This window comes from Mastigoproctus giganteus, chromosome 4 (genome assembly GCF_048544385.1).
Source record: "Mastigoproctus giganteus isolate SK-2022 chromosome 4, ASM4854438v1, whole genome shotgun sequence".
Taxonomy (NCBI): Eukaryota; Metazoa; Arthropoda; class Arachnida; order Uropygi; family Thelyphonidae; genus Mastigoproctus; species Mastigoproctus giganteus.
In genome coordinates, this window is record NC_143578.1 from 95,620,231 (window position 1) to 95,635,793 (window position 15,563).

The 15,563-nt window shown below is 39.0% G+C and overlaps 1 protein-coding gene across 4 annotated transcripts in view; it reads right to left on the reverse strand.

The window, feature by feature from the left end:
* Positions 1–15,563, reverse strand: part of LOC150086925 (receptor-type tyrosine-protein phosphatase S-like) — a 1,004,071-nt gene that overhangs the window by 126,857 nt on the left and 861,651 nt on the right. For all 4 annotated transcript variants that reach the window (XM_090372826.1, XM_090372825.1, XM_090372828.1 and 1 more), the window contains one exon: positions 8,736–8,885. In XM_090372826.1, the coding sequence (XP_090228952.1) occupies positions 8,736–8,885 (150 nt within the window). The remainder of the gene's footprint in view (positions 1–8,735; positions 8,886–15,563) is intronic.

The following is a 15,563-nucleotide window of genomic DNA, read 5'->3' on the forward strand; positions in this document are numbered from 1 at the left end:
GTCAATAATGAAAAATACAGGAAGGGTATCCTCGTCGAACTGAAAATGTAAAACTGTGCTTTGTTAATAATCTGATGTAACTTATGTTTTTCTCATGTATCTTTTGTAAATATGTTTTGTAAACCCCTGGCACCACCATGCCATGACGGGACTAATTGTATGTCTATCATTGCTGCAATTAAAGATTCTATTCTATTCTACTTATTAAATATATATATATATATATATATATATATATATATATATCCAATATTTTAAATTAAATAAAATAAAATAAAACATAAGCCAGTAGTATGGCAAAAACTGTAGAGCGAAAATTAACATAAAATAACCCAAATAAACAATCGAACGAATAGAAAGAATAGATATAAATAGTAGCCCGTATACCCTTGTATAATTTCGAACTTTTAATCCAATTAAAACTATACAAAATTTAGACTAATGCCAATTATTTATAATTTAGCGGTACCCCCCAGAGGTACCAGTTCCGAAAGACGTGAAATATCACCAAAAGAGGGTTAAAGGAACTACCGATGATAACAAAATCAAAATAAATTAAAATAAAATAGACTGACCATCATGCCCCACATCGACAGAGGACCACGAGGCCAATAATGGTCATGGAATCGCTGCATTTCAATCGCTATACAAATCGTCGCCATGGAGAAAAGATCGAAGTACCAATTCACCCTCCCTCCTCCGATCGATCGACCAATGCAGAGGATTTGCACGGTGGTGGTCCTTATGCAGCGAGAAATAAAATATAGAACAGACAGCACTCTAGAGCAGAGCCACACCACTGACATACTGTAAGCTGAATCAGCTTATATAGAAGAAAAAAGGAAAATAGATGGCCGCACAGGCGTTGCTAAATTAGCATATCGACCCATTACTGCTGAATTATATTAAATGTTGACAAAAGTATAATTTAACTTTTGTCAACATTTAATATAATTCAACAGTAATGGGTCGATATGCTAATTTAGCAACGCCTGTGCCGCCATCTATTTTCCTTTTTTCTTCTATATAAGCTGATTCAGCTTACAGTATGTCAGTGGTGTGGCTCTGCTCTAGAGTGCTGTCTGTTCTATATTTTATTTCTCGCTGCATAAGGACCACCGCCGTGCAAATAGGCGCCTCCGTAGCCAGGTGGGAAGGAGCAGCGGTGCGTAGCACACGCTTCTTGATTAGACCGGGGTTCGAGCCCGTCACCACCAAATACGGAAGATGCGGAAAGGTCAGGAAATGACCACCGCATCTCCCGGAGCAATATGGCCTTAGTTGCTAATGCTCCTAAAAAAAAAAAAAAACCAAAAAAAAACCAAGCCGTGCAAATCCTCTGCATTGGTCGATTGATCGGAGGAGGGAGGGTGAATTGGTACTTCGATCTTTTCTACAAAAGTATAATTTAACTTTTGTCAACATTTAATATAATTCAACAGTAATGGGTCGATATGCTAATTTAGCAACGCCTGTGCCGCCATCTATTTTCCTTTTTTCTTCTATATAAGCTGATTCAGCTTACAGTATGTCAGTGGTGTGGCTCTGCTCTAGAGTGCTGTCTGTTCTATATTTTATTTCTCGCTGCATAAGGACCACCGCCGTGCAAATAGGCGCCTCCGTAGCCAGGTGGGAAGGAGCAGCGGTGCGTAGCACACGCTTCTTGATTAGACCGGGGTTCGAGCCCGTCACCACCAAATACGGAAGATGCGGAAAGGTCAGGAAATGACCACCGCATCTCCCGGAGCAATATGGCCTTAGTTGCTAATGCTCCTAAAAAAAAAAAAAAACCAAAAAAAAACCAAGCCGTGCAAATCCTCTGCATTGGTCGATTGATCGGAGGAGGGAGGGTGAATTGGTACTTCGATCTTTTCTACAAAAGTATAATTTAACTTTTGTCAACATTTAATATAATTCAACAGTAATGGGTCGATATGCTAATTTAGCAACGCCTGTGCCGCCATCTATTTTCCTTTTTTCTTCTATATAAGCTGATTCAGCTTACAGTATGTCAGTGGTGTGGCTCTGCTCTAGAGTGCTGTCTGTTCTATATTTTATTTCTCGCTGCATAAGGACCACCGCCGTGCAAATCCTCTGCATTGGTCGATCGATCGGAGGAGGGAGGGTGAATTGGTACTTCGATCTTTTCACCATGGCGACGATTTGTATAGCGATTGAAATGCAGCGATTCCATGACCATTATTGGCCTCGTGGTCCTCTGTCGATGTGGGGGCATGATGGTCAGTCTATTTTATTTTAATTTATTTTGATTTTGTTATCGTCTGGTTGTTCCTTTAACCCTCTTTTGGTGATATTTCACGTCTTTCGGAACTGGTACCTCTGGGGGGTACCGCTAAATTATAAATAATTGGCATTAGTCTAAATTTTGTATAGTTTTAATTGGATTAAAAGTTCGAAATTATACAAGGGTATATGGGCTACTATTTATATCTATTCTTTCTATTCGTTCGATTGTTTATTTGGGTTATTTTATGTTAATTTTCGCTCTACAGTTTTTGCCATACTACTGGCTTATGTTTTATTTTATTTAATTTAACATATTGGATGTATTTCAGCTTCATATGGAGGAATTGCATGTCGCTGCCTCTAATGAATGCTTAATTATTTATTTATTTATTTCATTAAAATTTAATTTTATTTAATATAATACAATGATAGTATATATATATACAGGGTGTCTCAAAAATACATGGCATAACTTCAGGAATGAGTTCCTCATATGCAGACAATAAAAATATTTTATATTTAACATAGTTCGATGTCTCATGGACTCGTGAAGACGATGCCAAATTCCTGGTATGTTCCCTATTGTCTCTCAACCTGCCACAATTCGATTGTGGAGAGTTTCCACATGAGCTACCAGAGTCGAATACACTAATGACTTTAAATGGCCCCACAAGAATTTAAACCCACAAGAAGAAATCTAGTGGGTTTAAATCAGTGAGCATGGAGGCCAGGCAGTTGGTCCACCTCTACCTATCCACCGATAAGGAAACCTTCGATTCAGGTAATTGCGGGCTAGGTGGCTTAAATGTGCAGGAGCACAATCGTGCATGAAGTGTGCGTGTTGACGAATGATCAGTGGCGTGTCATCCAAGAAATCAGGCATGTTGTTTTCCAGAAAGTTTCTGTATGCCTGCCTTGTGAGTTTGTTTGGGAGTACATGGGGCCCAAATAACTTAGCATTAGCATTAGCATTAGTAGAGGCATAAGGCGCCTCCGTAGCCAGGTGGGAAGGAGCAGCAGTGCGTAGCACACGCTTCTTGATTAGACCGGGGTTCGAGCCCGTCACCACCAAATACGGAGGATGCGGAAAGGTCATTCAGGGAATGACCACCGCATATCCCGGAGCAATATGGCCTTAGTTGCTAATGCTCCTAAAAAACCAAATAACAACAACAACAGTAGAGGCATATGATGCAAGAAAGCAAGCTTATTCAGCATCAGCCAAAAAAAAAAAAAAAAAAAAAAACCACTCCCATTTCACCCCTCCGTTCGTTCGAAATACCTGTCCAGTTGAGCTTTAAATTTGTTTAGGCTATCAACTTCAACAACAAGTGATGGAAGTCAGTTCCACCAACCAACCACCCGCTGGCCAAAGGCAAATTTCCGCACATCTATCCGACATCCGTCCTTCCTCAATTTGAATTTATGCCCTCTGAGGTGATTATTCTGAGCAAGATGAAGAATCCCATTGGCATTGAGCATGCTCAAACCATTCAAAGCCTTATACACCTCTATCAGATCACCTCGCTTGTGCCTAGTCTCCAGACTCTGTAATTTTCAAAACTTAAGCCTTTCTTCGTAAGAGCAACCCTTTGTTCCATTCACTAATCTTGTTGCCCTTCTCTGTACCCGTTCCAGCAGCTCTACATCCTTCTTGAAATGAGGCCTCCAGACCTGTATACAGTACTCAAGATGTGGCCTAACCATTGCCTTATACAAGGTAATAATCACCTCCTTATCCCTGCTAGAAAAATTCCTGTATATCATTGACAAGACACCATGAGCTACTCTTGAAGCTCGTCTGCACTGCTCAGAGAACTTCATATCTGCCTGCACAATTACCCCCAGGTCCTTTTCATTCTCCACCACTGTCAGTGTAGTACCGCAGAGTTGATACGTTGCTCTGGGGTCACTGTTTCCCATATGTAGTACTTTACAATTGTCAATGTTAAACTTCATTTGCCACCTCTCAGCCCAACTGTTCAACCTTTCCAGATCCTGCTGCAGCAGCATAGCGTCAGTAGTGTCCTTAACAACCCTTCCAACCTTTGTATCATCTGCAAACTTGGACATTAAACTTGATATCCCATCATCAATATCATTCATAAACACCGAAAACAACAACGGACCCAACACTGAACCCTGAGGAACTCCACTAATAACATTAGTCCACGTTGAGCAGTGTCCATTGATTACCACTCTCTGTCTTCTGCCACTCAACCATCCCCTTATCTATAGCAGCAATTTGTCTCCAATGCCCACTCTTCCAATTTGTGCAGCAGTCTTCCATGTGCAACAGTATCAAAAGCCTTTCTAAGATCCAAATATATAATATCAAAGTTATTCCCTGCATCCAGTTCTTTTGTGACTACATCATAGTATCCAATCAAATTGGTCAGGCTAGACCAGCCCTTAACAAAACCGTGCTGCGTCTGAGCTATAACTGAATTCTTGTCTAGATGATCCTGCAGTGCTTCTTTAACCGGTGCCTCCATTAATTTACCTGGAACAGAAGTTAAACTAACAGGTCTATAATTACTTGTGTCAGCCTTTGATCCTCCTTTGTGAATTGGGGTTACATTTGCACATCTCCAGTCTATGGGTACCTCCCCTGAGTCCAAAGAAGCTCTCATAATTATGGCTAGGGGTTTGCTTACTTCCTTTGCTGCCTCCTTTAATATAACTGGATAGATCCCATCCACCCCAGGTGCCTTTTTTATGTTTATCCTCAACAATCTCTCCTCCACTTTCCTCTCAGTTATTACAAAATCATCCAGCTCACTGCCAATGTTTACTTTACCTACATCATTCTCCTTCCTGAATAACTCCTCATGCGTGAATGTAGATGCAAAATACTCGTTTAGATTGTTAGCCACCTGAGCAGGATCCTCAACTGTTGAACCATCAATATCCAGTGGACCAATCTGATTCATCCCTTTCCTTCTCGAGTTTAAATATGTAAAGAACTCTTTTCTGTTTTTCTTTGCATCCTTTGCCAAGGATTTTTCGTAGTCTGCCTTTGCCTGCCTAATCTCCTTTGTGACTTGGTTACAGACCAACTTATATCTACCATAGGCTTCCATGTCACCCATTAATTTGTATGTATCCCATGCATTTTTCTTCTCTGCCACATGTCTCATTAGTTCATCTGACAACCATTTAGGCCTAAACCTTGAACAATATTTCTTAGTTGGTATGTAAAGCCTGGTAGCCTCCAAGATTAGTTCCTTGAATGCTTCCCATTTTGAGTTTGCTGTTGGTAACATCATCAGTTGATCCCACTGTATAGAATTTAAATACTGTCTCAGACCATCATAGTCGCCTTTACGAAAACAAAAACCCTTCCCTTTACCTCTGATGGTAGTTACCTCCTTGAGTAAATCCCACTTCAACACACTGTGATCACTGCCACCTAGTGGTTCATTTATCTGCAGATTCTTAATGCATGAAGAATCACTACTGATAATCAGATCAAGAGTATTGCTCCCTCTTGTTGCCTCACGAACATGCTGATGTAGAAAACAATCATCCAATAAATTCACAAAAGCCTTGTTAGTGTGCGAGTGACCAACCCACAAATTCCAGTCAATATCTGGGAAATTAAAATCCCCCATTATAAGACTCTCTGATTTACTGGCCCACTCTATTTCCCTGTACAATATCTTATTATACTCATCAGAGTCATTAGGCCTATAGCACACTCCTACTCTCAATTTTGATTTCCCTATGCTTATGTCACACCAAACTGACTCGACACTGCCCTGTCCATCGATGTCGACTGGCTTCACTTCCTTGGACTTTATGTGTTTCTTAATTAATAGCATAACCCCTCCTCCCGTCCTGTCCTGTCTTTCCTTCCTATACACATTGTATTCCCCAAATTCCAGTTCCGCATTACTTATATCGGTGTGACACCACGTCTCTGATATCCCAACAATATCTGCCTTTGATGTTTTGAGCAATACCTCAAATTCATCAAATTTATTTACCAAACTCCTAGCATTGGTGTACACGCAGGTATACATGCACCTGTTTCTATTCTTAGCTACTCTAACACAACCCATGTGTTTACTTGTACCGCAATGACTCCCAGCAGTCTCTGAAATATCCTGCATCTTGTTTTTCAGGCTTCTGCTCATTTCAATAGAAGCAGTGCAAGAATCACTTCCACCTCTGCCAGTGGCTACTGTTAATCTATTAGTCCTTGTATCCCCCCCCCCCAACTAGCAGTTTTCCGACCCAGCTAACACTGCCTCGACAGCATCAGCAAAAATTCTTGCACCCTTTCTATTTAAATGTATCCCATCCCTGTAGAAGCAATCTCTCCTGTTAACAAGTACAGTCCAGGCTGAAAAAAATTCTACCCCTTGAGCCTTGCACAATCCCTCCAGGGCCGAATTGATCGACAAGGCTCTCATCATATACTCCCTCCTATCGTGTCTGGGCAGAATTGCAGACACTTTCAAATTCAACCCTAATTCACGGCTTTTTTTCAACAGTGACCTGTACTTGCTAAGTAATTCCGCCAGTCTCCTACTCTTAATATCATTAGTGCCAACGTGTACAACTATATCACCTTTTGTGCCCTTAAACCTTAAACTTATTACCAAAAACACCTGCCCAGATGTTGAGGCTGAACCGCTGTTGATGATGTGATGGAAGAATTGCATGTGGGTTTTCCTCAGCCCATACATGCTGATTGTGAAAGTTTTGGATTCCGTCTCGTGTGAACTGCTTCATCTGTGAATATCACTAAGGCAGGAAAGTGAGGAGTAGTACCACACTGCTGCAAGAACCACTGGCAGAACATTACTCGCGCAGGGTAATCTCCTGGTAACAAGGCCTGTACCCGTTGCAGATGGTAAGGATACAGTTGGTGTTCTCGCAACACTCTCCAAATTCGAATGTTGAACAGCCAGTTGCATTGCTATTATGCGTGTGCTGATTCCAGGAGTGGCATGCACAACATCCAAATCTCCTCCTCTACTTCTCAGGAGTCGTAGATCTTGGTCATCCTCTGTCGGCAGCACGAGGTGTAAAGGTCCCATGTTCACAAAGGCAGCGATGGATACCTTCAAATGTTTTCCTGTCTGGACATCTTTGTTCTAGGAACCTTTCATGGTACAAACGACGAGCCTCCAGAGCATTGCTGTTTGCCAAACCGTATATAAAGTGCATATCCGCTTGCTCCTGATTTGAGTACAATGGAAACCACCAGATTCCGTCAGTACCTTGTGGTGAAGGAAATCACTTGTGGGAGATAAGACATTACAGTTAATAGCTCGGAAACCAAGCATTTCCGGAACTATGTTGATATAAAATATTTTTATTGTCTATATATGAGGAACTCATTCCTGAAGTTATGCCATGTATTTTTGAGACACCCTGTATATATATATATATATATATATATATATCTGTAATATTATGTTTCAAAAAAAAGAAATGAAAGTATGCCAGCAGTGTAGAAAACCAGTAGAGCAAAGAATTTAACATGCAAAATTAAGAAGAGGGTACTGTTGGAGAAACATTATTAAATAATTTGGAAAATAGTCCAAATTAAAGGAAAATTTTTGGCACAGGCAGTGTGATCCTAGTATCATTCTATCATGGCATGGATTTGTGTAGTGTTTAAAATGTAGTGGTTCCCTGACCATTATATCCTCATGGTCCACTGATCAGATGGGACATAATGGTCAGTCTTTTCTATTCAATTCAATATTATGTATGTTCTAATTTTATTTTTATTTTTATCTTTTTCTCTATTTTTACTTTTTTCTGTATTGTTGGCTGGTTATATTTACATATAGTGTTATTTCATGCAATTCAGAAACTGGTGCTTAGCAAAGAGAAGTGCTGCTAAATTTTCCTTTAATTTGGACTCTCTTTTCTAAATAATTTAATAACGTTTCTCCAACAGTACTCTATTCTTAATTTTGCAGGTTAAATTCTTTGCTTTACTGGTTTGCCATGCTACTGGCATACTTTCATTTCTATTTATTGAAACATATCACAGTTAAATACATGCAATATGTGGTTTTTGCATATTTGCTGCAACTAATGTCTGTCTGCTCTACTATAATTTTTTTTTTTCCCACTTAATTTTGCACTTATTTCTGCAGTCTAATTTTCGAAACCCAGGGTCATGAGGTGGATATCTCATTCTTCTCCTTCTTGGTGATTCCTTTCTATTTCTGACACACACACTCACTCTCTCTCTCTCTCTCTCTCTCTCTCTCTCTCTCTCTCTCTCTCTCTCTCTCTCTCTCTCTCTCAGGGTAATTTTTTTTTGGCTAGTGCAGCATAAGCCTCAGGCTTCCTTGCACCATATGGCTAATAATAATTATAATAATAATAGATTCATTTGGATTTATTTGTAAATAACGCACCTGTTTCCTTCATGCCCATTTGTACCTTCCTTTCCAGACATCCATTGCAAAACAAGTACATTTAAATATTACAAGTAGACTGAAAACAAAAATACATACCATGAACTGATTTTCTAACTCTGTAATCTCTACCTCAGGAGTACCATAACTTATTTCTTTCAGGTATGAAGATATATGCTCAGCTTTAACCATAGTGTTGCTGTAGCGAATAGCATCAAGTACAGCTTTGTAGATAAATATATACTGGTCCTGTGAAAATAATACAGATTTTAATTTTTTTTTAAAATATAAATAAAATGAAAAAAATGATACACAAAATGATTATTTAACTAGCATATGTTGAGAGTCATATTTTCTCATTTTTGTGGTTAATTTTTTTTATCTGTCTTTTTACAATATATTGCAAACTTTAATTTATGGAACAAGAATACAAATTGTTTCTTATTATTAATGTGATTTTTAAAACTGCTTGTATCCAGATGGATACAAGCAGTTTTTATTGTTTGCTTAGTTTTAAACAATCTTTTAACCCACCCTGTAATTCATAATACCATTAACAAAAAACTGTTCATTGGGATCTCTATTAAAAATACAAGAAGTGTTCATTGGTATATAGCTGCATTTTTATGGGAGAGGGGAGTGGGGGGACACCCAAGGCAGTTAATGTATTATGTTACATTTTTCTTTTAACAACAAAAATATTTTAATGACAAAAACTAATTCTTCCAACTCTACTTCTACTCAGTATAAAATTAAAGTAAGGGCAAATTGCAGCTAGGGATAAAGGGATGGTTGAGTGGGAGAAGACAGAGAGTGGTAATCAATGGACACTGCTCTTCATGGACTAATGTTATTAGTGGAGTCCCCAGGGTTCGGTGTTGGGTCCATTGTTGTTTTCTATATTTATCAATGATACTGATGAAGATATATCAGGCTTAATATCCAAGTTTGCAGATGACATGAAGGTTGGCAGGGTTACTAATGACAGTACACTACTGCAACAGGATCTAGCAAAGTTGAGCAGATGAAGTGAGAGGTTGATTTTTTTTTTGATTTGGTAGTTGTTGGCGCATCGGCTTCTGTGGCCATATTGCACCTCCCAAGGTTTTTGCAGTACTTTGATCCAAGCCCGAGGTGCGAATCGAACCCGCGACCTCTGGGTTGCCGGGCAGGTACTTTACCCACTCGGCTAGCCCGGTCGGCCAAAGTGAGAGGTGGCAACTGAAGTTTTAACATTGACAAATGCAAAGTACTGTATATGGGTAGCAGTAACCCAACAGTAATGTATCAACTGGGTGGTAGAGAATGAAAAAGACATGGGGGTAATTGAGCAGTCAGATATGAAATTTTCTGAGGAGTGCAGACAGTCTGCAAGAGTAGCTCATGGTGTCTTGTCAATGTTATACAGGAATTTTTCTAGATGGGATAAGGAGGTAATTATCCCCTTATATAAGGTGCAGTCATGCCACACCCTGAGTACTGTATACACGTCTGGAGGCCTCATTTTAGGAAGGATGTAGAGCTGCTGGAAAGAGTAGAGAGAAGAGCAATGAGATTGGTGGATGGAACAAAGGGTTGCACTTACAAGGAAAGGCTTAAGTTCTGCAAATTGCAGTGTCTGGAGACAAGGCACCTGTGACATGATCTGATTAAGATGTATAAAGCCTTGAATGGCTTGAGCAAGTTCAATGCTGATGGGATTCTTCCCCTTGCCCAGATTAGTCACCTGAGAGGGCATAAATTCAAATTGAGGAAAGACAGTTGTAGAATAGATGTGTGGAAATTTGCCTTTAGCCAGTGGGTGGTTGATTGCTGGAATAAACTTCCATCTAAATAAGTTTAAGGCTCAGCTGGACAAGTATTTTGAACGAACAGAGGGGTGAAGTGGAAGTGGGTTTTTTTTTTTTTTTTGGCTGATGCTGCATAAGCTTGCTTTCTTGCATCAAATGCCTCTACTAATGCTAATCTATCGCTGTAGAAGTTGACAGCTTAAATAAATTCAAGGTAGAACTAGACAAACATTTGGAGTTAATGGATAGGTGAAGCGGGAACAGTTTTTTTTTGGATGATGTTAATACACTTGTTTTCTTGCATCATATGCCTTTACTAATGCTAATGCTAATTTCCCACTCTACTTACATACCATACCTTCCTTTTATTCCACCACAAGCATCTTTAATTCTAATGAATTAACCAATGCACACTGATTATTTAATTAACCAATGCACACTGATTATTTAATTAACCAATGCACACTGATTCTTTAATTCACCAATTAATTCATTACATAATTCAAATTCCTTCAGGATGACAGTTAATTGCAACTGCAATATGTTAAAACTTATGAAGTCATTCCAAATAATTGTCAAATTCAAACTTATCAATTATTTGCCTCCCCCACCACATCAAAGCACATTTGATGAGGGAAGTAAATTAAGCTCTGCATGAAACTATTCTCCTGAAGCATGATTGGAAGCATTGCCAGAACTTGTTTGCTGATATTGATTTTAGAGCCTGTGACATATGCCATTGCACTTCCTTCAAAGACCCCTTTTAGCAATATTTCGAATGATAACTGGGAATGAAAAAATGTCAGATGGATAAAAATCATGAGTGAAGGGATGATGCTCCAATTGGAGGATGACTTTTTTTTCCCATTAGAAACTGCATAATGAAAAGAGCACATATTTGCCCAGTGGTTTCATATCAGTGTTCGCTAGCACACTGATGGAACCCACTTGTCTGGCCATAATTTACACCGCTTCAACAGCAACATTTTACTGTCTTTCATACTTTAAGGTAAAATGTCCGAATTGTATATTTATATACTTTTTTTTTTGCCAAATAAAATGTTGAGCATGGTTTTGAATTTTGGATTTTCTCATTCTTGTTTTTCTTTTTTTTTATGGATTGGAGAACTCTTTCACTGTTTGCTATACCTTTTCATCTCAGGATCATATTGATATGTCCAGGTTTTATCCCCTGCGATGATAAGTTTACCAGAGAGTTTGGCACTGGAAATGTCCAAAGCACTGACACAAACCCATTCTTACTTTGAAAACCGCCCATGAATCAAGTTTCTACCACCCTCAGTGCTCCTGATCTCATTCTTCAATCAGTATGAACAAGTTTCTGCACTTTTTTTTCAATATTTTCATCAGTTTTCACTTGCTGTCACAGGGGCTTAGAGGGGAACAGGTATCCTGTGTGTTATCAGACACTCAGCCTAAAACAATGATGGATCCAATATCTCTCTATTACAGAAGATTTAGGAGAAGTCCGGTTGGCCTGCCTCCCTAAAATCCATTCATGCACACCTTCTCATTGGTAAGCCCTGTTACGTCACTTAGGTGGCAACAAACGTGTAGAGTGCTTCTCTTCAAGACACCTGGTCAGCGTGAAGAGGAAAAGACCAAACCCTCCAGCATATGACAGCACGACAAAACAAATGGCCCTCAGTCCCCGGCAGCTTTCACTCTCCCTCTTACGGCAGCGAGAGGATCAGAGTGGAAGCAGAGGGTGCTAAGAATCTCTGGGTATGACCAGGCTGCCATGCACAGAAACTGAACTTTTCCTGTTATAACGTAAGATCACTGATCGGTGAAGACAGGATATTAGAGCTGGAAAAGAAATTAGAAAATGTGAATTGGAATATCATTGGTTTGGCTGAAACAAGAAGAAGAAATGAATCACTTATAAGTTTATCAAATGGAAATCTGCTGTACACCAATGGAAACAGTGAAAGGAGTGAAGGTGGAGTTGGGTTTCTGGTTCATAAAGATTTTTAAAACAACATTTTGGAATTCAAAAGTACATTACCAAGGGTGTCAAGACTAATACTCAAGATTTCTAAGAGGTACAAGCTAAAGATTATAATGATTTATGCACCAACATCGAGCCATGATGATGAAGAGGTTGAAGAAATGTAACACCGAAATTGAGAGTCTTCTAGATGAGCAGAAAACCCACTACACTATTATTATGGGGAACTTCAATGCTAAGGTTGGAAAAAGGCAAAACAGCGCAGAAAGAGGAACTATAGGAAATTTTGGAATTGGTGAAAGAAATAAAAGAGGTGAAAGACTTGTGGAATTTGCAGAATCTCAAGGACTGTCAGTAATGAACACTTTTTTCAAGAAAAGAGTGAACAGAAAGTGGACATGGAAGAGTCCAAATGGATTAACAACTAATGAAATCGACTTCATCCTCACTAACAGAAGATATATTGTGAATGATGTTACCGTCCTCAATAAAGTAAATGTTGGAAGTGATCACAGAATGGTAAGATGTACACTTGATATAGATGTAGGAAAGGAAAACACTGACTCAAGTAAATAATACAAAGGTCGTTGAGATAACAGAGGAGGAGAAAAAGCAGTATGTACTGAAACTTAAGAAAAAGTTTGAGATTCTACAGACTGCTCAGGACCAAGATATCAACGAGGAATATTACAACTTTCTGAAAGTGATAAAGCCCAAGAGATCTATAGGGAAAAAGAAATCCAAAGAAGAAAAAATTAGTCAAGAAACACTTGTCATGATGAACCGAAGACGACAAATGAAGAGCAAGAAAAACATTGACAGGGAGAAAATTGAGTATACTGAGTTATGCAACGCCATTAGAAAGAGACTCAGAGAGGACATAAGAAGATTTAACACAAGAAAAGTAGAACAAGCATTAAGGGAAAACAAAGGATTTAAATCAGCAGCCATGAGCAGTAATACAGAAAGACAAATGATACTGAAACTGAAGAATAGCGATGGTGTACTATAAACAGCAGAGAAAGCATAATTCAAATAGCAGAAGACTCCTATAGAAAATTATACAAGGAGCGAGGGAATGATGCCAGCAGTGGGGAAGATGGATTGCAAAGCAGCAACACATACGACATACCCGATATTCTTCCAGATGAGGTAGAACATGCATTGAAGAAAATGAAGAATCAGAAAGCCCCGGGGGAAGATGAAGTTACTGTAGAGTTGTTAAAATTCGGAGGAAGAGACATAACACAAAAACTGGCAAGGCTCTTCACAAAGTGCATTAAAAAGGTGTGATGCCTAAGCAGTGGAATAACGCAATCATAGTTTTGCTGCATAAGAAAGGAGATAAATCAGAAATTGGAAATTATAGACCAATTAACTTGTTATCCCACATCTACAAGTTGTTCACAAGGGTCTAATAACAGATTAGATTACTAACAGATTAGAAAGAATAGTTGATGAGAATCAACCGAAAGAGCAAGCTGGCTTTAGGACAGGATTCTCAACTATGGATCACCTTCACGTAATATCACAACTAATGGAGAAAGCAAATGAATATAAAATACCATTATGCCTGGCATTTGTGGATTATGAAAAGGCATTTGACTCCATACAGCATAAGGCAATGTTTCGGGCACTGGAAAGACAAGGCATAGATACCCCATATATTATGATTTTGAAGAAAATACATGAGAGTGCTACCTCCTTTATTAGACTAGACAAAGACAGTAGGAAATTTAAAATCGAGAAAGGAGTTGGACAAGGAGACACAATATCTCCGAAGCTGTTTACTGCTGCCCTTGAGGAAGCTTTCAGAAGATTAGACTGGTCACAGAAAGGAGTCAATGTGAACGGAGAGTACCTAAACCATTTACTATTTGCAGATGACATTGTGGTCATAAGCCACGATCCCAAAGAATTGGAGGAAAATCTTAATCAGTTATGGACAGTTAGTAAGGATTTTGGACTAAAGATGAATATGGCTAAAACAAAGGTAATGATGAACAAGTATGCCACAGAAAGGGAAATAATGATTGAAGGAGGAGTAATTGAAAAGGTGGAGTCATATACTTATCTGGGACAAGTTATTAGCTGTAATAATGATAAATGGCTGGAAGTCAAGAGAAGAATAAATTTTGGATGGATAGCATTCAGGAAATATAGTCACATACTGAAGAGCAATATCCCAGTTTGTCTGAAACGTAAAATAATGAACCAATGTATACTCCCACCATGATTTATGGAAGTGAAACTTGGGTACTCAACAAAAGAATGGAAGAGAAGCTGAGAATTACACAGCGAAGAATGGAATGAATTTTATTGGGAATCAGACTGTTAGATAAGAAGAGAAACACGTGGATTAGGCAGCAAACTCAAGTAAAGGACATTCTTATCAAAACTAAAGAACTAAAATGGTCTTGGGCAGGACACATAGCTCGAAGACATGATGACAGATGGACTAAGAAAATAACAGAATGGTACCCAAGAGGAGCTAGAAGAAAATTTGGAAGACAAAGGCGGAGATGGATAGATGAAATTCATGAGTTTTTGGGTAGTAAATGGATGGCCAGTACTCAAAACAGAAGGAACTGGAAAGTTGCTGGAGAGGCCTTCATCCTGCAGTACATTTAAAATGGCCGATGATGATGGTTGGCCTGAATGAGAATTATCACAGAGATTTTCTTTTCCTTCAGTCTCTCCAACATTGCAGACTCTCCCATAAACTTCCTGTAACAATTTTTAACTTCAGCAGAAGCATTATGATAAGTTAATCCTCATTATCATTATTTTTCAGTTTCATATAAATATGTCTGCATTTGTACTACTTTCCGTTTTCTGACTGTTCTTTCATTTATATTTTATCTTGAAAAAGAGAGAGAGTGAGAGAGAAAGAGAGAGAGAGAGAGAGAGAGAGAGAGAGAGAGAGAGAAAGAGAGAGAGAGAGAGAGAGAGAGAATTAGCATTAGTTGAAGCATATGATACAGCAGATGAAGTCTGTTCCAGCAATCAACTACCTGTTGGCTATCTGAGCAAGAGGCGCCTCCATAGCCAGGTGGGAAGGAGCAACAGTGCGTAGCACACGCTTCTTGATTAGACCAGGGTTCGAGCCCGTCACCACCAAATACAGAGGATGCGGAAAGGTCAGGGAATTACCACCGCATATTC